The 25,567-nt window shown below is 44.0% G+C and overlaps 1 protein-coding gene and 1 pseudogene across 1 annotated transcript; both read left to right on the forward strand.

Annotated features, from left to right (window-relative positions):
- Window positions 1–3,092: 3,092 nt before the first annotated feature.
- Window positions 3,093–3,650, forward strand: LOC120973295 (uncharacterized). The gene is made up of 2 exons (XM_040398799.1): window positions 3,093–3,279; window positions 3,403–3,650. Exons 1-2 carry the CDS (start codon window positions 3,093–3,095, stop codon window positions 3,648–3,650), a joined length of 435 nt encoding a protein of 144 aa, XP_040254733.1.
- Window positions 3,651–13,143: 9,493 nt separating this feature from the next.
- Window positions 13,144–25,567, forward strand: part of LOC109756800 (disease resistance protein RPM1-like) — a 30,232-nt pseudogene continuing 17,808 nt past the window's right edge.

A 25,567-nucleotide genomic window follows, 5' to 3' on the forward strand; every position in this document is an offset into this window, starting at 1 on the left:
GCCCACCACCTCCGCCTGGTCCACGGGCTGGACGAATCGGCCTGCTCCATCGCCCAGAGGAGGATCTCGACCTTGTGCATCGGTTGTGCGGGTGTGTGTGGGGGGGGAGCTTCGCCCTCTCCCTCCTCGTCATTTGCTTCAAAGTGGCCATTGTCGTCCAGTTCATCTGCCTTGTGTTGTGAAACCAAGAACGGATCTCCGTCAACCTGGCCATCTTGACCTGGTCGCCGCCGGCGATCTCCACGAAGTCGGCGTTCTCGCCGCCGGCGATATGCTCGATCTGATGCTCCATCGAGGTTCTTGCATGGATGGAAGAGGGGGTGGATGTGGAAGATGAGAAGAGCAAAGTTGCGGCCGCGAGAAGGAGGAGAAGGCTGCGGTGGATTTGGAATGCAGGAGAGGGAGGATATGGCTGCGGTTGTAATGGTGATGGAAGATGGAAAGCACCATGGCGGCGGCTTTGCATTGACGAGAGGGGCGGCGGTTTTGCATTGGACGAGAGGGGCGTGCACATTTTTCCTAGGACTAAAATGCCCCTAGATTAAAAGGTGTCCCCACCTTGTCAAAATTTTCCTAGGACTAAAACACCCCTAGATTAAAAGGTGTCCCCACCTTCTCATTAGTACCGGCCCCGCTCGTTTTAGTACTTTCGAGTACTTTCATCCGAGTACTTTGGAGTACTACATATATGTGCGTCGTTAGATAGAGACAAACGAACGGCTTCAAAAAATGCCAACTACTGTAAAAGTACTCCCTCCGTACGGAAATACTTGTTGGAGAAATGGATGTATCTAGACGTATTTTAGTTATAGATACATCCAATTTTATCCATTTCTCCGACAAGTATTTCGGGACGGAGGGAGTAGTATATAAGGAAACATAATACAGATACGCTAGCACGTTCACCGGATAGCTGGACTAATCAGTCGTGAAATGCCACTAGTTAATATAATATTGTCATATACAGATCAATGGCCGTGAGCTGCACTATTAAACGATTAATAAAAGCATCCACGCTGACCACACCGGAGCTAGCTCCAGCCCCTCATAGCAACGGTCGTTGGCACAAACACCGACACACACAGCAGAGTTGCATATGTGTTAGCCTCGATCTGAGTTCATGGCTACATAGAAACAGAATCAAAGCAAGCTCGTCGTTTCAGCAGCCAGACCGGCTGTGATCGGTCAATGGCTTCCATGACTCGGAACACGGTGCTGCTCCTCGTCTTGGTCGGCGTCGTCCTACAGCTGGGCTCCCTCGTGCCCGCCGTGGCAGCCGGCAGGATACTGGCGGGTGTTGGCGGCAGGGGCGGAGCGAACGACGTTGCCCACGTCACTGTCGACGCGGAAGTCGGCGATCTTGTCCCGGAAGAGCAGATCGGGCCGATCGAGCCGGTAGAGCCCCACATTCGCCCATTCTTCCCCTGATCAGCACTAGCCCATCGGTTCCCCAATGGCAGGTACATGCTCGTTGTGGTCGACTGCCGGTTTTCGTTGTTCGTTCGTTCGTTCATATGTGGGTGGTTTCTATACTGTGTTTTGCGTGCGTGTCAAATTTGTATCCTGGTTTCCCTAAATTCGGCTTAAACAGAATGTACTTTCAACCAGTCCTGGTGTTTGGGGTGTTGTGGTGTTTTCTCCCTTTTTATGAGCTGGCATTGTAAGCCGGTAATTCCAGCAGTGAATTGGTCTTGTTTGTAAGCTGTTGGTTGTTGTAATCCTGACCGGTTTATGCATTTGATAATTCAGTGCCAGGCTCGTCTTGAGACTTTGTTCTAGAAAAACTTTCACATAGTTAAGGCCAACTCCACCGCGCGACCCTATCCTGTCCGGGTGTGTTCTTTTGGGGTAGAATGGACGAATAGCGTGGCCCACCGCGCGGCCCCAAACGGACAAATGTCCGGATTCCGTCCGTTTTCGATCCATCCGGGCTCGCCGCACGTCCTTGTCCCCCCGTGGCCCGCCTGTTGGGGACACTAGTGGTCCCTTCGCTTCCAACGCCTCCATCCCCTCTCCCTGCCCACCTCACCACCGGCGCCGCCACTGTTCTCACGGCCGCCTCCGGGCTTCGCACCCCCCGGCCGTCCATACCAAACCACGTCTCGACATGGCCGCCACCACGCCCACGCTTTCGCCGTAGTTTTGGCCGTCGATTGGAGGAGATTTGGCCGTCGCCGTCTTAGCCGGTGGCAGTGGGGATACGACCGCCGGCCACGTACCACGGCGGCCACGGCAGCTTCTGACGAGTGCTCCAGAGCGGCCAGTAGCCGGCCGCCAACTACCCCTACTGCTTCGAGGTGATCATCGCGGCCTCTGTGCCACCACGACCGCAAGGTGTTCGACACTTTGCCCACAAAGGTATGGACAGTGGAGATGGATTTTTTTTCCATCACTTCATTTATTCATCGGACGATTCTCGTCGGATGATGATGATCTTGTGGTGCCTGCACTGGTCTTTCACGACCACATTGAGCGGCAGCTTCCTCGGTACAGGGGGTCACTCCCTGGCCGTGCTTCCAACCTGAACCGCAACGGGGAGAGAGGCCACACCCTGCTCTATGCCGATTACTTTGCGAACACCCCGCTCTTCAAGCCCGATAAATTCCGTCGCCGTTCTCGTATGGCAAGGCATCTTTTCAATCGTATCCGAGAGGGAGTGGTTACTCATGACCCATACTTCGAGTGCAAGACTGATTCCCTTGTCAAGCTTGGATTCTCCTCTTACCAGAAATGCACCGCGGCCATCCGCATGCTTGCATATGGAATTCCAGGCGATCTGGTGGATGAGTATGTGCGTATGAGTGAGACCACATGTCTGATGTCAATGTACAAGTTCTGCCAGGCCGTGGTGGCAGTGTTTGGTCCTGGGTACTTGAGGCAAGCCAACTGGCGCTGATACAGAGAGATTGTTGGCGACCAACGCAGCTAGAGGCTTTCCAGGCATGCTTGGCAGCATAGATTGTATGCACTGGGAGTCGAAGAACTGTCCATTTGCTTGGCAGGCCCAGTACAAAGGGCATATCAAAGCATGCACTGTCATATTAGAAGCGGTGGCTTCGCAGGATCTTTGGATATGGCATTCTTTCTTCGGCATGGCAGGTTCTCACGATGATATCAACGTGTTGCAGCGCTCTCCAGTCTTCGCAAGTCTTGCAGAAGGCCACTCCCCACCTGTCAACTTTGAGATCAACGGCCGCCAATACAACAAGGGATACTATCTAGCTGATGGTATATATCCTCAGTGGTCGACTTTTGTGAAGACAATCTCGAACCCCCAAGGTGAGAAGAGAAAGAGATTTGCCCTAATGCAAGAAAGTGCTAGAAAGGATGTGGAACGTGCTTTTAGTGTGCTTCAATCCCGATAGGGTATCGTTCGAAACCCTGCGCTGTCATGGGATGAAGGGAAGCCTTGGGAGGTGATGACTGCTTGTGTGATCATGCACAACATGATCGTCGAGGACGAGCGTGATGACAGAATCTTCGACCAAGGATTTGATTATCAAGGTGAAAATGTTGAGCCCCTGCACCAAGAACCGGCCATGTTTGAACAGTTTGTCCAATTCCATCATGAGCTGCGTGATTGGTACATTCATTTGGATCTTCAAAATGACATGGTTGAGCACATGTGGGATCACATTGACAACCAATAGATGTATTGGTTCATTATGTTCATTCAAGACAATTTCGATTTGGTTGTAGAACTATTTTATTAAAGACAATTTTGATTGGTTTGTAAAACTATTTTTATTTTCAAACAATTAATATTTGGACGTGCAAACTTGTTTTGATATGAAAATATGAGCATTTTTGCCCCCGGCGGACAGGATGGGGTCAACGGATGCGGCCGCACGCTGGGCACATGGCCACCACATCCCAGGACAGCCCCGGACACGATCCCATTAGCCTATCCAAACGGACCGAATCCGGGTAAAGTGGACGTCCGTTTGGGATCGCGCGGTGGAGTTGGCCTAAAGTAAAACTTCCATTTGTGGTTGCTTGACAACACAAGAAGTCAAAACATAGCAACTACCCTGGATGGACGTACTTCCAGCTCCGTCACTTCTACTACTTCTTAATTACCTTCTCCCGCGTACGACAGCAGCAGGCCTGCCCCAAATTCCCCGACCCTAGCTTCCATAGCAGCCACCGCCCTGGAGCAACCCTCTTGGTCATCGTCCTCCAGCTTGCCGACGGTGGCGGAGGTCCAGATCCAGTGCCTAGCTGGGCGAGTACGCCCAATAGAGGTCCGTTCCAGCTCCTGCTCGTCTCGTCGTGGGCGGCCTGGCTGCCCAGGAGGATCTCAACCCTCTTGGTCAACAGTGTTCAAAATCAATATTTCGGTGATGGACCTCATTGGTAGAGATTTAGTACACCAAAAAGAAACAATCCGTTGTGGCAAACTCATTCGGAGCTACAACAACTTGCCACGGACACTAACATTTTGATGGCCGACGCCCTGAGATTTCACCCACCGGCGATTACTTTCTTTCGGGCACTAGAGGCAGGGGAGGCCGCTAGCTGGGCCGCGCTGGTGGCCGGCCTTGATGGGCGGAATCTAAGCCAAGAGACTGACAATTTTTTGGAAGCTTACCTCCTCCAGGAAGTTCACGATTAAGTCTCTATACGGTAAGTTGACTGAGGGCAACACGCTAGACATGGCTAGGGGGCTATGGAAGACCGGCATTCCACTAAAGATCAAAAATTTTATGTGGCAATTGTTCCGCAACCGTCTTCCAACCTCGGATAATGTGGCAAAACGAAACGGGCCGGCGGACGGAACATGTGCCATTTGCGGTTTAGGGGAAAATGCAAACCACATGTTCTTGGTTGTTTTCTTGCTAGATTTGCGTGGAGTGCGGTTAGGGACGCATTCAAGCAGAATTGGAACCCTCAGTCTAGCAACGACCTATTGACCTTGCTTTCGGCGCAGAGGGGTGCCAATGCAAGGGTCGTTTGGCAAGGCGTATGGGCGTTGCTATGGTCTCTTTGGTCGGTTCGGAACAAAATAACGATAGAGCACAAGTTCCCTGCCCACCCAGCTGATGTTATCTTCAAATGCCACATTTTTTTACAGGATTGGGTGCCGTTGGCGAAGACGAGTGATGAGGACCGCATGACCGGGATTATGGAGCAGATCAAGCTGACCATGGTGAAGTCGCGACAAGGAGAAGCAACAGCTTGAGACTTTTGCGACGAAATTTATGCTTTGCTTTGCTTTTGCGATCTTAAACTGCATGTTGCTTAGCTTATGCCGCGACGTCGGGCCCGAGGAACTTATGACTTCTTGGTATGTAAGGTTTAAAACTAGGGAACCACTAGGTCCCATCAGACCAGCGCGTGACCATTGTATCAAACCTTCTTGAGCGTTAGATGCATCCCTCCAACAGCGCCACTCCCTTTCCTAAAATGAAGTTCCTTGATTTACGTTGCTTCCATCCCTATAATCAGGTGAGACCATGTATTCACGTTGGTGTTTCCATATATGATGTCCCGTATCATGCATGTTTCCGTATACACAGGATGTCATTCCATCGCACAATAAACATTCTTCTAGCAATTAGCTGTGATCTTTTAGGACATATTTCTTTACATATGGCAACTTAATTTTTATATCATGGAAGCATTTTGACTGATGCATGGAACCATAATGTTTACTTCATGTTATCATGTGATTATGGATTCTTCCAACCTTTCGATAATAACTCAAGGTTCCGATTTGGCTCCCTATAATCACGTACGCTTCCATGTTTAAAATTGACTCCTAATAACGCATGCTTTTTTGCTTCCTATATTGTTTTCTCTATATATGCATCGATAAGTGTGGTATATATATGCTACCTTGTTTTTGCATGCAATTACATCCCCTTTTCTTGCTTCGTTCATAATTTAGTGAAGCTTCGTAGTTAATTATGTTGTGCTTCGGCATTCACCAAAAACTAAACAGAACATGTTTCTTTCATCTCGAACTTCAACAGTAGAGCAATACATGTGCACATATGCATGTTATTTGCTTCTTATCTGTATCAATAATTCAATATTGCTTCAAAGAGCATCGTCGTGTAGGTAGTCATCGATGGGAGAAGGTCAAGTCGGAGGGAAGGGAGGGTGGACCACAATGGAGGTAATGAGGGAGCTGCTGGTGTGCTGGAGGAAGAAAACAGTGCCAGCTTCCCATCGTGTTCCTTGCCGGCGGTTGATCAACGAAATCGCCGAGGAGACGACCATGCAGGACGATGCCGGCGACAACGAAGAGGAGATGCAGTCGAAGCAGCGGAATGCATGGCAACCGACCAGCTTGGTGCTCGTGGGTTGGTTGGCACCGGAATTCTTGCGCAGATAGAGAGAGAGAGACAGAGAGAGAACCAGGCGACTCCTTCCCCGTACCCCGGCGTCGCCTCCCCGAGCGAGGCGACCGGGGGCCTCTTCGCCGCTCCTCTGCGACTGACAGAGCCCGCAGCCTTCTTATTGACGCGCACGCCAGCCTCGGCGACGTTTACGGCAGCGTCCAGGTGGGCTCCCTTTTTGATGGCCTCGACCTCGGCAAGCTGACTGGCGGGACGCTGACTGGCGAGAGTACCGTCGTCCCTGTTGACCCATGAAACTGATCAGCTAGCTAGCTCATCAGTTCCCTACTTTCAGGTGCATGCATGCCTTTGTCGTCGCCGTCGATTGACGGGTTTCAGTGTGCGTTGACGTGCATCTGTGAATGGTTTGTTTGTTTGATTGTTTTGGACCGAGAGCTTTGCTAACTACTTCCTCCGTTCCTAAATATAAGTCTTTTAGAGATTTCAATAAAAACTATATACGGTAGTGTAAATTCACTCATTTTGCTTCGTATGTAGTCTGCATTGCAATCTCTAAAAAGACTTATATTTAGGAATAGAGGGAGTATCTTGCTGCTGCCCACAGCGAGTGCTGGTCGATCGGTCCATTTTGTATCCTTGTTCCCCGATGTTGTCCCGGCGGCTTAAATAAAGTGCACTCCATATATAAAGATATATAAGAGTGTTTAGATCATTATGCTTTTATATTTCTTCATGAAGAGAGTATTGTTGAGGTTTTTCCGGACGTACTTCTACACACCGAACTCCCATGGCCTGAGAGCTGGTTCGTCATTATAATTCGGCCTGCCGTCATCTACCACGGCTCCTCTGGCGAAGTTGATGCCATTCTCTGGGAAAGCTTTTTTTCTTCTGAGAGGAACACATCATATTCCATTAACTTAACAAGCTGGACGTGGTGCCAGCTACAAGGCCTTTTACATAATTCGGCAACGGGTCAAGCTTCTTTCTTTAACTAGACTAGACGATGCCCCGCGCATTGACACGGGAACCTTGTTAGAACAAATTGTATTTACAGGTGCTAGAAAAATACTAAAACTAATGCAACAAAATGTCACTTTCTTTGTATAAAATATGTGAATCATGAACTATGTAGGCAAGCTCTGTATATCCGACACACATACTGTATATGACAATATAAAAATTTATCCAATAGATACAACTTATGAGAAATATGTAGGCAAGCTCTGTATATCCGACGGGAGTACTACTACCTCCATCCTGGTTTATTGGTCCTCTTTGTAATTTGTGCCAAATTTTGACCAAAGATTTAACTAACAAATGTGAATGCATGTCAACAAAAAATATATCGTTGAATTTGTATTTTGAACATAGTTTTCAATGATATAAATTTTTATGAGATGCATGAACATTTTGTTAGTTAAACTTATAATTTTTTATTGGCATGCATAGGTGCTGATGTGGTATGAATGCATGCTTAGAAAATTAGGTTGTGGGTTGTAACTACTTAGGAATAGAGGATTGATTGGTGCAGAACGTGCAGTGGCAACCATACTGAAAAAATTTACTTGCATGACGCAACTCTGTCAGAGTCGCCATATTGACAGCCTCCGTATGCATATGGAGCGCTCAATATACATCATGGAGGCTTTCGAGGTGATGCGCAAACTCGAAGTCTTTATAGTTGTTGCCTTCATCTCATGGGTCCCACTCGTCACTGCGGCATATATTTTCCCCAACCATCCCCACGTGAGGTGGAGGACCATGTGGAGTTTCCTTCATGCCACACACAACTACAATATGGAGTGCGCTTCAAAAGTTGGTACCAAGATACCAATTATAGATGCGGGGAGGCCAGATATGGAGAGTGCTACATAAATTATGGCGTTTTTCTAGGTATGGCAACTCTGCTAGAGTGTCTATATTTTTAGCAGAATCTGCTATTTGTTCTCCAGTGGTTACATGGCTTAACATCAAGGAGCCTTCATCTAGCCGCTCTTTCATGAAGAATCGATCTATTTCCAGATGCTTTGTTTGCTCACCATAGACTAGATTGTTTGCAATATTAACGGCAGACTAGTTATCACACCGGGGATTCAATGGCCCTTTCCTTACTAGCCTCAACTCTCAGATGAGGCTTTTCATCCATAGCATCTCACTCCAGCACACAAACATTGCTCTAGATTCTGCTTCAGCAGTTGATTGAGAGACCAAGGGCTGCTTTTTGCTCCTCCAACGCACCAAGTTCCCTCCAACAAATACACAAAAGGCAGATGTTGACCTTCTATCATCAAGGCAGGTAGCCCAGTCGGCCTCATAGTAGCCATCTACCTCCAAATGTCCATTGGCCTAGAACCATAAACCTCTTCCAGGACTGCCTTTTAGGTAGCGCAATTTTTTTTGTGCCGCCTCTAAATGGTCATTTCTCTTGGGTCATGCATGTAGCGGCTCTTAACACACTCAATGCCTAGGATATGTCAGGTCTCGTGTGGCACAAATAGACGTGTCAACCCACATGACACAAAGCCACAAACTGTTAGCAGAGAAATGTTGTCTTCTGTTTGAAAAATGGTTAACTAACTTTATCTAATCTTCTACCACCTTCGTTCCAGAATAAGTTTGGTGATTTTAGTTCAAACTTATATCCATACCTAACTAATATTAAAGGACGGTGCGCTTCTCCGAATTTTTTGTCCCTCCATCAACCCTAAGCTGCCCATGAAGTTGAAATAATATACTCACCATGCAACCCGTAAGTGAAAAAAAACTCTTCATTAATTATTTCTCTGATTTTTCTTCAATCATTGAAACTGCCCCTAAAGTTGAAGTAAAGTACCCACCCCGCCATCCGTAAGCGAAAAAACTCTTCGTTAGTTGTTTCTCTAAATTTTTCATCTGTTATCGAAATTAGCCCTAAAGTTGAAGTAAATTACCCACCTCGCCGCTGGTAGAAATGAAAAAAAAATGAGCGTTCCTCCGAATTATTCGTACGTCATAGGGCGCTCCAGTTTTCATCCATCGTGACACTGACATTTTCTTTATCTTCTTGTACATGCATGAAATACACACATGCACGCCGGTTGGTGCAAAAATATTCAAATACGTGCATATACATGTAGTGTGAATACTTTGAACCTGATTTGAAGATCATGAATTTATTATCCCGTTGCAATGCACGGATCTTTTTTCTAGTTTTAAGTAAAACCACGACACTTATTTTGAAATGGAGGGAGTATTTGTTTCCAGCAATCTGTGTTTTTTCAACATAACTGGAAAGTCACCCCCAGGGGCCCCCACCCTCTACCAATAAAAAAAATGTACCATTTTTTTGTTATCCATGCGCGTCTCGCTTTCCTAGCTATATCATGCACCAAACTGGCTAACTCTGTTGATAATGTAGACTCATTACAAAAAAAAAAATGAAGCCTGCTAGTTTGATTGATCGTTCACTGCAAGAAAGATAAAATAGGCCAAATGGGAGTATTGTCTAAAGTCTAAACTTCTTTTGTATATAGAAATAGGGAGAGGATTTGTGTCACACAAGTGTGGGGCACGCATCTCCCTAGTTCCTGTTTTTTTTATTTTTCACTTTTGATTTTTAAAGTTTTATATCTTTTAGAGGAAAATTCAAATTAAGTTCTGTTTTTATATTCATGTTTCTCGTGACCAATGCTTTCAAATAAAATCACTGGCTTCCTTACCTGGGCTCGTTGGCTACACTTGGCCTTGACTTGGGCTGTTGGGCCTAGGTCTAGGAATCCTCAAAAAGAAAAAGGAAAAACAACCTAGGTCTGGGTAGTTTGTATTGCTAATAGGACATCTACGCACCGGTACGTTGCTGATCGCCAGATCGCCGATGATCGATGGGGCATCCAGCATCGTCACGTCGAATTGCAACATCGTGTGTGCTCGCCTTGTCCTTGTCCTCATCCTCGGCAGGGGCGGCACTCGTCCGACAGGCAGTGATCAACCGCTAATAGCTGCGCGCATATCATCCCTTGGCTAATCGGCTTTGTGCACTGTGAGTTTTGTAATTTTGAATTTTCCAAATTGCCAATTCAGTATGGTTTATCCCGTGCGTTCATCGATTGATCTACATGTATTGGCGCTATCATTTGCGCCTTTGAGAAGGGGTTTTGTAGAGATCAATTTTGTTTCTAGCTATATTCTTATAATAATAAAAAAATTGAAGACCTTGTTGCAACAAATATAATAATGAAAATTTAGTTTTCATGATTGATCTACATGTATTGGCACTATCATTTATCTCTTAGAGTGTTGCTTGGCACTAAAATTTTTTAGCTTTGCATACCCATGTCAGAAATCCTGGCTCCGCCACTGCCCACCGCAAAATAGGATTACATCGAAAAGAACTCCGTGGAGATCATTGAGAACAATGTGTTGAAGATTAGAGAGAAAGAAGAAGCCATATAGCTACTAGCTATGGACCTGTAGGTCTCTTGGGTAAACTACTCGCACATCATCGGAGGTGTGGCAAGGTTGATGTAGAAGCCCTCCGTGATCGGTTTCCCCTTCAGTAGAGTATCGGAAAAGGCCTCCAGATGTGATCGCGGAAAAATAAAAGTTTGCGGTGGTGGAAAAGTTGTTTCGGGTGGCTCTCTGTTTGTTTGGGGATTTATGAGAATTTATAGCGTTGGAATTAGGTCAAACGGAGCTATCTGGAACCCACGAGGTCAGGTGCCTCCCTCCGGGGACGTGCCGTGTGAGCTCGTGGCTCTTCCATAGATCTTTCGGCCTCCACCAGAACATTCTAGGGTCCCTTATGGTCAAGAAAAAATCATCGTAAAGTTTCATCGTCTTTGGATTTCGTTTGGTACCAATTTTCTAGAAGGCAAAAAACAAGCAAAAAACATCAATGGCACTTGGCACTGAGTTAATAGGTTAGTCCCCAAAAATGTTATAAAAATGCATATAAAGTATCTATGGTTGGTAATATAATAGCATGAAACACTCAAAAATTATAGATACGTTGGAGACGTATCAGCATCCCCTAGTTTAATTCTTGCTCGTTCTTGAGTTGGTAAATGATAAAAATAGAATTTTTAATGTTGAATGCTACCTAGTATGTTTATCATGTAATCTCTTTGCGGTATAAATATTGACAAACGACGAAGTAATTGATATAAACATAATAATATCCATGAATATACAAACATAATTATTACTAATATACAATGCTCAACAAATGTTATCCCTACAAATTGAATTATGTAAGCATGGGATGACTCCTCTGTTACCGCATAAGTATAAATCATGAGCACCCCGGTGTCAAACCAAGAAATTGGTTCATACTTTTTAACGCGTTTCAACATTTTCAACTCTACTCAATAAATGAGCGTGGGCCATGGATATTAGCACTAGAGTGGAATAGAAAGTGGTGGTAGAGGTATATAGGAGAAGTCAAAAAGGAAAAAAAGGCTCGCATTAACTTGACGGATCGTTAGGAAATAGAGAGGCCTTACAATCGATATCAATGCGATGAGTAGGGATTGCTATGCAACGGATGCATTAGAGCTATAAGTGTATGAAAGCTCAAAATGAAACTTAGTGGCTGTGCATCCAACTTTCTTGCTTATGAAGACCTCAGGTATTTGAGAAAGAGGAAAATTTCAATGAGGAGAATACTTTCCTACTGAATTGCAATGTTATGAAGTTTAGAACTAAGATAAATCTCCATATGTGTTGAAGTCCCCGGAGAGAGAAACAAAAGAAGTGCAGAATGCCGCAGGAAATACTTATTACTGAACGTGATATGCATTGAAATTCATGTTGTTTCGCACAAACAATTGATTACCATAATCTTGGTAGCTAAACATCTTTAAAAGATGATGCGTTCATGGATTAGCCTAGTTAATTATATTCAATTGTGCTTCGACAACCAATTTAGTAAAATTGCTTTGGGTTGGACCCTACACTCATGTATGTTATACATAGGTAATTGGTTCTTTTTTTGAACCCTGGCTCGTAAAATAATCGTTCTACGGTAAAATTTTATAAATACGAACTAACGTAACAAATATTTACAAAGAACTACAAAACAAAGCCAAAAAGCTAACCAACTCCGGTCCTCGGAAAATTTAGAACGTTACACGCTCTTTACAGAAATAGATGCTCTCATTGTCGTTTTGGTTGTTTTTCTGTCTTTGGTTGTTACGAAAAAAGGGAGGTGGAAAGTCAGTGCCAAATGCAATCCTTGGCCGAGCTTATTTAAACGTAGAGCATCTATTTCTATTAATATTTCGTTTTATTGATAATTAATCATCAAAGGTTGGCATAAAAAAGGTATCCTTAAAAATGTATCCTTATATTTAGATCAATACCTACCATCCTATTGAAAAAATGGACGGACACAACAATGCGCATCATCGATGATCTAGTTGCCTATGTAGCCAGACAGGGAGATCACGTTTTGGCTCAATCATTTTTGTCTCCTCCTTGTTGCCTGCAATTAATGTAGCCACACAGGTCTACGCTGTGTCATTCCTTGTGTCAACCACGTCTGAAGATCTCACATGATGCTGGCGTGCATGCACGTTCCCTGGTAGCCGGATCAGTGGTTCATGATCAGTAACATACATACACGCATGGCTTTAAACTGTATACTAGCTACTATATTAAACGATTAAACAAAACATCCACGTATATCACACCCTCCCTCTCCCCTTTCTTCCCTAGCTATTATATATAGCCAGGATCAAACCAACATAAACACAGAAGACACATTAGTTGACGCCTGAGCTACCTATAATAAGTAGAATCAAAGCAAGCTCCTCATTTTACCAGCCAGGCCAGGCCAGCTGCGACCTGCGATCGATCATCGATGGCTTCCGTGGTTCGGAACACCGTGCTGCTCCTCGTCCTGGTCGGCGTCGTTCTGCAGCTGAGCTCCGTTGTGCCCACCGCGGTGGCTGCCGGCAGGATACTGGCCAACGAGGTGGCAGGTGGCGGGGGCGAAGTGAATGACGAAGGGATCGGAGGTGGCCCCTGCCAGCTCTTCCGCGCCGGTGTTGACGTGGGCTTCCACTAGTAGAAAAAGGGCCTTTAGTCCCGGTTCATAAGGGCCTTTAGTCCCGGTTCTGGAACCGGGACTAAAGGGTCGTTACTAAAGCCTCCCCTTTAGTCCCGGTTCTTACACGAACCGGGACTAAAGGCCCTCCACGTGGCCGCTGCCTGGAGGTCCACCTTTAGTACCGGTTGGCACCAACCGGTACTAAAGGAAATTTTATGATTTTTTTGTTAAATTTTTTTTTATTTTCAAATTTCTGAATTATTTTAACCTCTAATCTCTAATCACCCGTCATCACTGCTCAATTTAACCTCTAATCTCTAATCACCCTCATCATTCCAAATCATCTAACTTCCCGGACGGTCACCCATTCTCTCACTACTCCAGCCTGAGCACGCTTAACTTCCGGGTTCTATTCTCCCTCGTTTCCAAGTCTGCACTTGTTGTTTTCCTGACAATAGTAAGATGTCAATCCTATTAACCCTCAGGAATTTAGGTTGAGCATGAAGTCACATTTCACTGTTTGAGTTTGAAACTATTGTTCTAAAAAACAATAATTATTTAGTAACACTAATATTTCTTGAATAAGTAGTTTGACCACAGTTTGACCACAGTTTGACCACAGTTTCACCAGATTTGACCAAAATAAAAAAAAACAGAAATAATTATTTAGTAACACTAATATTTCTTGAATAATTAGTTTGACCATTGTTTGACCACAGTTTGACCAGATTTGACCAAAATTCAAAAAAGCTGAAATAATTATTTAGTAACACTAATATTCTTGAATAATTATTTAGTAACACTAATACTTCTTGAATAAGTAGTTTGACCATAGTTTGACCAGATTTACCAAAAATTCAAAAAAAAACAGAAATTTGACCAAATTTTTTTTCCTTTTTAGAATTTGAGGATTCTAAAAATTTGCAAACAGGCGGATTTTCGTGCTGAACATTTTGATATATTATACGTTTTTTTCTGACATCGTATGCAAAAGTTATAGCCGTTTTACATTTTCCCTACACATTTTGCAAAACATGTCCAAATTTAAGTTTTTAAATTTTCCTTACTAGTACATGTAGTAACATAACTACATCTGGAAGGATTTTAATTTTTGAAGTTTTTATCATTTTCTTTTGATTTTTACAAAACTGAAAAGGCGATGGGGGGGGGGGGGGGGGTAGAGTTTGAAAATGGGACCGGTTGGTGGCTCGAGCCGGGACTAAAGGTCTAACCTTTAGTACCGGTTGGTGCCACGAACCGGTACTAATGGGCATCGCACCCTTTAGTCCCGGTTCGTGGCACCAACCGGGACTAAACGTCCCATTTGAACCGGGACTAATGCCTGTACAGTGCCCTAGGCACAATCTCAATTTGAATAGTTGTGATTGAGAGGGTTGTTAAACATGTACATACGGTATTGCTATAAACCGTATAGACTAGGATTGTGTGCCTGTGTGATATAAATCTGTTGAATTGTTGAGACAGAGTCCTGTTTGTGGTTAGCTAACTTGGAGCTCAATCCAACGACCCAACCTCCCTTAATCTCTCTGGCATCGAGCCTCTATATTAACACACATGCGTCCCTCCACAGTCCGTGATGTGATGAAGATTGGTTCGATTTCAAGAGTTTGGAGCTGATGGAGCTAGCACATATAAACTGTCTGATAAAGTTACTAATCCGAAGGAATTGCAGGTAAAGGTCGAGCAAATAAGTGAGCAACCGTTGATGTTAGGAAGTGTTATGGGGATGATTTTTTTTAAAAGAGGTTAAAAACCCCAGCCTCTACATCAATCGATGCATATCGCCATTTTTTTTAATTATTTAACAAAGGTCTAACAAAAACATACATCAAGCACCCGAAGCCACCACTCTCACCTATAAACTCGATAATGTGGAGTGCTCTCACTCCTCATATCTAAAACTGGTGTCATTGTCGATCCATCTACATAACGTATTGAAACCTACATCCTGTGCAGAAAACCTAAAGCATTCAACACATGCACACGTTTTAGAAGCCACCATCATCATCGAACCACTGATTCATCTTCAGGAAAGAGATTTGCATCATCCTTGCAAGTCCGGCCATCCGTCGACACCACCACAGCGACCATCGGCACCACCTCCTTGCACGCAAACTGCGGAGCATGTCACGGTCGCCCTCGTATACACCGTGGCCCCATGTCGGCAAGTACCACCAGCCGACGCGGCTTCAAGTCTCTAGAAGATCTGTCGTGCGTAGCACCTGCCGAACATGCATGACACAGCGTAGCACCCGTCGGGCAGGCATGACTTGACATCTCCACCGAATCTCCGTGTAAGACGAGGCCGCTTACGGCACGGATGAAGTTGCCAAGAGTTGTATGGACAGGTCCGCAAACCAGTGGCAGCTCCAGGAATTTGCAACCGGGTATTCATGTGTATTCATTTTGCCAAAATCATTTTTGTTTTTCGGAAATTGTCACTGTTTTGTCAAAATCATGGGTATTCACATGAAGACCCAAGAATACCCCTAGCGCCGCCCGTGCCGCAAACTGGCCTATCACATTGAAGATGTAATTGACAAATCATCATACCATAGTCTTCAACATCAGGAAGGATTCCTGAAAAATGTTTTCATGAAAGGAACAGACTATGTCAAAGTTTTCAGTGAAATTTTGGATGATGTAGTTGAGGCAGAGAAGGAGATTCTGCTGGTTATGAACAAGAAAGATATATGGTTGCAACCCTCCCTGCTTGTCCGTAACGCACTTACTAAGATGCATGTACTCCAAAGACAGGAGTGCCTCAACGTCTCAGAATTTCTCAAAGATGAAGATCTAGTAGGAATTGAAGACAACAGGATATTGCTGACCGGATGGCTGTACTCCAAAGAGCCCGAGAGCACTGTGATAACAGTATCGGGCATGTGTGGGTTGGGAAAATCTACCCTGGTTTCAAATGTGCATCCATCAACTGATAGGAGGCACTGACAAAACGGACATCTATGGATTGAAGAAGGAAATACATCAAAGACTTGAAAATAAAAAGTGTTTTATTGTACTGGATGATGTTAGGGAGCAAGAGGTATACTTCCATATACATGATGCTCTCCAGAATTTCCAAGGGAGTCGCATCGTCATCGCGACATGGAACGAACATGTTGCAATGATTTCTTCTCCCGCCTATCGCAGCATTCGGCTCCAGCTGTTGAGTCAGCCTGATGCATTTGACCTTTTCTGCAGAAGGGCTTTTTACAAAAACGAGGGCTACTTGTGCCCCGAGGAGCTTGAGGCAGTTGCTACTTCTCTTCTCTACTACCTAAGAGAAACGGAGTGTTCCGTTTCCCCTCTTACGTCACCCGCTCTTCGTCCAACATCTTGTCTTGTACGTCCCCCTCTCCCCTGTAGCGATTTTCTTTCCCTCTCCACAGGTTTTCTTCCTGCCGGTTCTGCCGGTTTTATCCTCATCGCATAAGGTAACCAGACGCAATCAATCCAAACGCAATCAATTCATGCATGGCAATCAATTCATTCATGATGGTCATCAAACTCCTTCCTTCTTTCAATCAAACAGTGATCAATCTCTCCTTCCTTATTTCAATGAAACGGTCATCAATCTCCTTCCTTCTTTCAATTAATTTTCTTCCTTCTCCCGTAGATCGCAGCGCATGGATGGAAAATACGAGAGAGGACGGAGGGCCATTAGCATACGTGAATTTATTGCGTGATTTGCGTTACCAAAGAAGAGATTGATTACTGCAGGTAAATTGATTGTGTTACCAAAGATTGGGTTTGTCCGGCCAGATAAACAATATTTTTTTATGGAAAACCAAGAGCGGAGAAAATTGGTGGAAGGGTGGGAGATATCGTGAGGGGAGGGATGGACGAAGTGGGACGACGTAATACCGGATCTTACCACGGACGCAGGCCGGTCCTGCCGTGGAGGCGGACAATGAGCAACGTCTTGGGAACGTCCTGCTCGAGCGCGTCAGGAACATCCTAGAGGCACACACCACGCGCAAAGGGAGTGCGGATGAAGGCCTCAAGGAGGCGGCCGGCACCGCGCGTAAAGGGAGTGTGGATGAAGGCCTCAAGGAGGAGATCGCCGCGGCTCCTCCACAGATCGAGGAGGTTGCAAACTACATCAAGTACGTCAAAGTGCACTAGGCTGTCATTACGAAGAATTTAGTCGGATCCTGTTGAGTTTGCTGTGTGCTTCCTTTAGACTGTGAGTTATCTTTGTTCCTTTTTTTGTGGTTGGTGCCTTCGCAAGAAGGAACTACCAACTCTTGTGAATCAAATTGTGAATGGCCGGTGCCTCTTCCGCCTAGAGGTCTCATATGGCCGGCAGTCTGAGGTCGTGACGCGGCGAAAGCTTTGTGATGTTTACCAGGATCTCATGCGGACATGACCAAGGAAATCGTGCAGCTCCTGCATGCAGTAAAAATCTTCTCCCTGACTCCTCCCGATCTCCCTCCTAACGCTGGGGCACTACGGAACGTGTCGTCCATTGCGCCACGATCAACAGAAAATGGATCACTATGCTTCATATTTTCCGCAGCATGGAACGTGCCATGACTCTGCACCACAACTAGCGCATTAGTTCAGTGAAGAATCTCATGTCGTTTAATGCAATTGTATGGAACTCCTCCGGGATGGCAATCAGCAGGAAATAAGGATTCACCTCCGGCAACAAGGCAAGTTTTTTGTGTTTTTAATTGAGAAACATATGCATGTATGATTCATGCGTATTAGACAGAGACATTTCACTCTTTCGTGCATGTGGCATGGTTAAATCCAAGACTTGGACATTTCTTTACAAAATCTCATTCTAATTAGTGCAGGCATTTGAAGAAGCTAAGCATGATCTCTATGTAATTATGTTTATGAAATATGGACAGAGGGATAACCTTTGCATCATCGGCAGCGAGACCCAAAGTGGAGGAGCTTGGCCAGCACAACAGCTTTGTGATCAGCTGGAACTTTTCAGTGTACTTGTAAATCTGTAAGAAATTTTTAATTCAAAATTTCCATGTACTATAAGATGAGTATGCATTTATTTGGTTCATGGAATAATCTTAACAAGCTTTTCATTGTTAAATTGAACAATGTTGTATTTGGATAAAGTGTACTACAAAGAATATGACAATTAAATGAAGCTGAAGCAATGACACAATATTGTATTTGAATATCTTAAGCGCCCGTGGGGTAGATATTAGCTAATAAGGGTCAGAGTTCCTTGCCATCGATGCTCACAACGTTGAATGCATTTCTGATAAAAAAGGAACCACGATTTAATTATTCTTACTTGATTACAGTAAATTTATAATGAAAAATAAACGGCTCAAAAGCTATACTAGAACTCGTTTTGTCATGTGACTATGATTGATCGATTTCCATTACATTATTTCCCTCTATTTCGGTTGCAAATATAATGCACATATAGTCTTGTAGTAATACGGCGACATGAATTGGTGGCATTGTCATCCTTAGCAAATTTAAGTGTAGGTTTGAGTAGGGGTGGAGGGATGGATTATGAGCGAGATGCGTCATTGACTAAGGTGGTGAGCTTGGATTGAGTAGGCGGAGAAATGAAGATAGCGGGTGAAAGAAAAAAGAAAAAGGAGACAAGATTGGTCTTGGTATTCAACTATTAGAACAGATATACCTCGTTGCAACCCACGAGCAATTACCTAGTTTTTTTAGAAAAGGAGGTTAAATCCCCCGCCTCTGCATCAATCAATGCATGCAGTCATATTTATTAATTATTTCACAAAGGTCTAACAAGAACATACATCAATCCACTCGAAGCCACCACTCACACCTACAAACTTGATAATGTGGAGTGTTCTCACTCCCCATATCTAAAACCGGTGTCGTTGTCGATCCACCCACATAACGTATCGGGACCAACAGCCAGTGCAGCCTACCAAAAGAGCACACCACATGTATACGTTTAGAAGCCGCCATCATCATCGGACCACTGATCCATCTTCAGGAGAGAGATCCGTATCATCCTTTCCAATCCAGACATCCGTCGATGCCACCATGACGCCCAACAGCGGCACCACCCTGCGCTCGTCCATCAAGACGCGAAGATTCTGGAAGACCGTCGTGCTTAGCACCTGCCAACCAGGCATGACTCAGCGTAGCACCTGTCGGCTAGGCATGACTTGACAGCTCCACCGAAGCTCCGTGCAAGATGAAGCCGCTCCACCTCCTGCCTCTGTCTTCCGGCGCTGCTCAACAAACGATGCTCCCAAGAGAGTAACGGCATCGTAGTACTGCCATCGTCCGATCTGGAAGATCAGATCCTAGGGTTTCCCCCGAAGAAGCACGAGTGGGTCGACTACAGTTACACGACGATGCCTTCATCAAGGTCACGGCGCAAAACACCGCCAACGGCTCAGTTTTCATTGGCAACTATGTCTCCTGGACTCTTAGCCAGGACTAGATGACGAATCTCGAGATCCGACCACCCAGCCGCAGGCACTAGTAGAAAACAGGGCTTTGGTCACAGGGCAATATTCACATTAGTCCCGGTTTAGTCACGAACCGGGACTAATGTGAGCATTGGTCCCGGTTCGTGCGGCTAAGGGATTAGTCCCGGTTCACCTGAGACCTTTAGTCCCGGTTCGAGCCACCAACCGGGACTAATGGGGTTTGAGGCATTAATACCGGTTCATGGCACGAACCGGTACTAAAGGTCCCATTTTCAAACTCTACCCCCCTCCCCCCCGTGGATCGCCTTTTCAGTTTTGTAAAAAGCAAAAGAAAATGATAAAAACTTCAAAAATTAAAATCCTTCCAGATATAGTTATGTTACTACATGTACTAGTTAGGAAAATTTAAAAACTTAAATTTGGACATGTTTCGCAAAAAGTGTAGGGAAAATGTAAAACGGCTATAACTTTTGCATACGATGTCCAAAAAAACGTATAATATATCAAAATATTCAGCACGAAAATCCGCATCCGAATTTGTCCGCCTACGGCCTGTTTGCAAATTTTTAGAATCCTCCAATTCTAAAAGGAAAAAAGTTAAGCTCAAATTTCAGTTTTTTTTGAATTTTTGTTAAATCTGGTCAAACTATGTTCAAACTACTTATTCAAGAAGTATTAGTGTTACTAAATAATTATTAAAGAATATTAGTGTTACTAAATAATTATTTCAGTTTTTTTGAATTTTGGTCAAATCTGGTGAAATTGTGGTCAAACTGTGGTCAAATAATGGTCAAACTAATTATTAAAGAATATTAGTGTTACTAAATAATTATTTCAGTTTTTTTGAATTTTGGTCAAATCTGGTCAAACTGTGGTCAAACTGTGGTCAAACTATGGTCAAACCACTTATTCAAAAATATTAGTGTTACTAAATAATTATTTCAGTTTTTTTCAATTTTGGTCAAATCTGGTCAAACTGTGGTCAAACAATGGTCAAACTAATTATTCAAGAAATATTAGTGTTACTAAATAATTATTTCTGTTTTTTTGAATTTTGGTCAAATCTGGTCAAACTGTGGTCAAACTATGGTCAAACTACTTATTCAAGAAATATTAGTGTTACTAAATAATTATTGTTTTTTAAAACAATAGTTTCAAACTGAAACAGTGAAATGTGTGACTTCATGCTCAAGCTAAATTCCTGAGGGTTAATAGGATTGACATCTTACTATTGTCAGGAAAACAACGAGTGCAGACTTGGAAACGAGGAAGAATAGAACCCAGAAGTTAAGCGTGCTCAGGCTGGAGTAGTGAGAGGATGGGTGACCGTCCGGGAAGTTAGATGATTTGGAATGATGAGGGGTGATTAGAGATTAAATTGAGCAGTGATGAGGGGTGGTGATTAGAGATTAGAGGTTAAAATAATTCAGAAACTTAAGCGTGCTCAGGCTGGAGTAGTGAGAGGATGGGTGACCGTCCGGGAAGTTAGATGATTTGGAATGATGAGGGGTGATTAGAGATTAAATTGAGCAGTGATGAGGGGTGGTGATTAGAGATTAGAGGTTAAAATAATTCAGAAATTTAAGCGTGCTCAGGCTGGAGTAGTGAGAGGATGGGTGACCGTCCGGGAAGTTAGATGATTTGGAATGATGAGGGGTGATTAGAGATTAGAGATTAAATTGAGCAGTGATGAGGGGTGGTGAATAGAGATTAGAGGTTAAAATAATTCAGAAATTTAAAAATAAAAAAAATTCAAAAAAAACTTGAAAAAAATTATAAAATTTTCTTTAGTCCCGGTTGGTACCGGGACTAAAGGTGGAGCTCTAGGCTGCGGCCACGTGGACGGCCTTTAGTCCCGGTTCGTGTAAGAACCGGGACTAAAGGGGGAGGCTTTAGTAACGACCCTTTAGTTCCGGTTCCAGAACCGGGACTAAAGGCCCTTATAAACCGGGACAAAAGGCCCTTTTTCTAATAGTGAGGCCGCCACCTCTGACGGAAGAGATAGTAGCTGAGGAAAATAAAACAGCAGAGATAGTAGCTGAGGAAAATCTCATGGAATTGATCCGCTGCAATATTCTTGAAGTTGTGGAGAATGATGAGCTTGGCAGGGTCAAAACCTGTAACATACATGCTATTGTGCGTCATCTGGCTATTTCAGTTGCTAAACATGAGAGATTCGCTTCAGCAAATGATCACGACACAATGATAATGATGGATAAAGGTGTTCGTCGTCTGTCATTATGTGAATGGAAAGACCACACTGCACTGGAAGTTCATCTTCCACATCCTCGAACTGTAGTGTCAATTGGAGGAATGTCTTCCTCTCCTGGCATGCTATCTTCTATTTTGTCTGAATCAATCTACCTTACTGTTCTTGAGCTTCAAGACTCTGAAATAAGTGAAGTGCCGACATTGATAGGTAATTTATTCAATCTGCGTTACATCGGCTTACGGCGCACTAAGGTCAAATCACTCCCCGATTCGATTCAGAATCTGTCTAACCTCCACACTCTAGACATCAAGCAAACAAAAATACAGAAGTTACCACGAGGGGTTGTCAAGCTCAAGAAGCTACGTCACCTTTTAGCTGACAGATCTGAGGAGGAGAAGAAGTCAGAGTTCCCGTGCTTTATCGGAGTGCAAGCACCAGAAAAGCTGTCCAATTTGGAAGAACTTCAAACTCTCGAGACCGTGAAATCAAGCAATGACTTGGCCGTTCAGCTGAAGAAACTGATGCAACATACAAGTGTGTCGATTGAAAACATAAGAGTCGATGACTGCGCAAATCTGTTTGCTACCCTGTCACATATGCCACTTCTTTCCAGATTGATTCTTTCTGCGAGGGATGAGAATGAGGCACTTTGCTTCGATGCTCTCAAGCCACGATCTGAAGATCTACGCAGGTTAATTATTAGAGGGCAATTGGCCAATGGGACACTAAATTGCCCCATATTTCTCAACCATGGGTCCTATCTCACGTATCTAGCTCTAAGCTGGTGCGACCTTGGAGAAGATCCACGGGAGATGCTGGTACCACACCTGCTGATACGTCCATTTTGCATCATGCTTTTATATCGATATTTATTACATTATGGGCTGTTATTACACATTATGTCACAATACTTATACCTTTTCTCCCTTATTTTACAAGGTTTACATGAAGAGGGAGAATGCCGGCAGAAGGAATTCTGGACTGAAAAAGGAGCAAAAATTAGAAACCTATTCTGCACAACTCCAAAAGTACTGAAACTTCACAGAGGCACGTTTTGGAATATATAAAAAATACTGGAGGAAGAATCCACCAGAGGGGGCCCACACCCTGGCCACGAGGGTGGGGGCGCGCCCTACCCCCCGGGCGCGCCCCCTGCCTTGTGGGCCCCCTGGCAGGCCTCCGGTGCCCATTTTCTGATATATGAAGCCTTTCACCCTGGAAAAAATCAAGAAGCTTTCGGGACGAAACACCGCCGCCATGAGGCGGAAACTTCAAGTAAGTTGTCATTATTGTATGCAATAAAAATTGAGTAAGATCCTTAAACCCAGGATTGCCAAGAGTGTCCATTATATCTACCTATGGATTGAGTAAGATCCTTCAAATAAGTTGTCATTGTTGCATGCAATAAAAATTGCTCTCTAAATATATATGATTTATTAGTGCGGAGAAAATAAGCTTTATACGATCTTGTGATGTGGAAGAAATAAGACCGACGGACTGCATAATAAAGTTCATATCACAAGTGGCAATATAAAGTGACGTTCTTTTGCATTAAGATTTTGTGCATCCAACCACAAGTGACGACCTCTGCTTCCCTCTGTGAAGGGCCTATCTTTTACTTTTGTCTTATACTTCATACAAGAGTCATGGTGATCTTCACCTTTCCTTTTTACACTTTATCCTTTGGCAAGAACATTGTGTTAGAAAGATCCTGATATATATATCCAATTGGATGTAAGTTAGCATGAGCTATTATTGTTGACATTACCCTTGAGGTAAATGGTTGGGAGGCAAAACTATAAGCCCCTATCTTTCTCTGTGTCCGATTAAAACTCCATACCCATAAGTGTTGCGTGAGTGTTAGCAATTGTGAAAAACTAAATGATAGTTGAGTATGTGGACTTGTTGAAAAGCTCTTATAATGACTCTTTCCGATGTTATGATAAATTGCAATTGCCTCAATGACCAAGATCATAGTTTCTTAGTTTTCAATGAAGTTTCTGATTCATGCTTTACATTGTGAATAGATTGTTACTTTAGTATAAGAAATTATATGACAATATTTATATATGTTGCTGTTATAAGAATGATCATGATGCCCTCATGTCCGTATTTTATTTTATCGACACCTCTATCTCTAAACATGTGGACATATTTTTCGTTATCGGCTTCCACTTGAGGACAAGCTCGGTCTAAGCTTCGGGGAGTTGATACGTCCATTTTGCATCATGCTTTTATATCGATCTTTATTGCATTATGGGATGTTATTACACATTATATCACAATACTTATGCCTTTTATCTCTTATTTTACAAGGTATACATGAAGAGGGAGAATGCCGACAGCTGGAATTCTGGGCTGGAAAAGGAGCAAAAATTAGAAACCTATTCTGCACAACTCCAACAGTCCAGAAACTTCACGGAGGCACATTTTGGAATATATAAAAAATACTGAAGGAAGAATCCACCAGAGGGGGCCCACACCCTGGCCACGAGGGTGGGGGGCGCGCCCCTGCCTTGTGGGCCCCCTGGCAGGCCTCCGGTGCCCATCTTCTGCTATATGAAGCGTTGCACCCTTGAAAAAATCAAGAAGAAGCTTTGGGACGAAACACCGCCGCCACGAGGCGGAAACTTGGCGGAACCAATCTAGGGCTCCGGCGGAGCTGTTCTGCCGGGGAAACATCCCTCCGGGAGGGGGAAATCATCACCATCGATCCTCTCATCGGGAGGGGGTCAATCTCCATCAACATCTTCACCAGCACCATCTCCTCTCAAACCCTAGATCATCTCTTGTATCCAATCTTTGTCCCAAAACCTCAGATTGGTACCTATGGGTTGCTAGTAGTGTTGATTACTCATTGTAGTTGATGCTAGTTGGTTTATTCGGTGGAAGATCATATGTTCAGATCCTTTCTACATATTAATACCCCTCTGATTATGAACATGAATATGATTTGTGAGTAGTTACGTTTGTTCCTGAGGACATGGGAGAAGTCTTGCTATAAGTAGTCATGTGAATTTGATATTCGTTCGATATTTTGATGAGATGTATGTTGTCTTTCCTCTAGTGGTGTTATGTGAACGTCGACTACATGACACTTCACCATTGTTTGGGCCTAGAGGAAGGCATTGGGAAGTAATAAGTAGATGATGGGAAGCTAGAGTGACAGAAGCTTAAACCCTAGTTTATGCGTTGCTTCGTAAGGGGCTGATTTGGATCCATATGTTTCATGCTATGGTTAGGTTTACCTTAATACTTCTTTTGTAGTTGCGGATGCTTGCAATAGGGGTTAATCATAAGTGGGAGGCTTGTCCAAGAAAGGGCAGCACCCAAGCACCGGTCCACCCACATATCAAGTTATCAAAGTAACGACCGCGAATCATATGAGCGTGATGAAAACTAGCTTGACGATAATTCCCATGTGTCCTTAGGAGCGTTATCCTTTATGTAAGAGTTTGTCCAGGATTGTCCTTTGCTACAAAAAGGATTGGGCCACCTTGATGCACCTTATTTACTTTTGTTACTTGTTACCTGTTATAAATTACCTTATCACAAAAACTATCTGTTACCGATAATTTCAGTGCTTGCAGAGAATACCTTG

Source organism: Aegilops tauschii, chromosome 2, assembly GCF_002575655.3.
Source record: "Aegilops tauschii subsp. strangulata cultivar AL8/78 chromosome 2, Aet v6.0, whole genome shotgun sequence".
NCBI lineage: Eukaryota > Viridiplantae > Streptophyta > Magnoliopsida > Poales > Poaceae > Aegilops > Aegilops tauschii.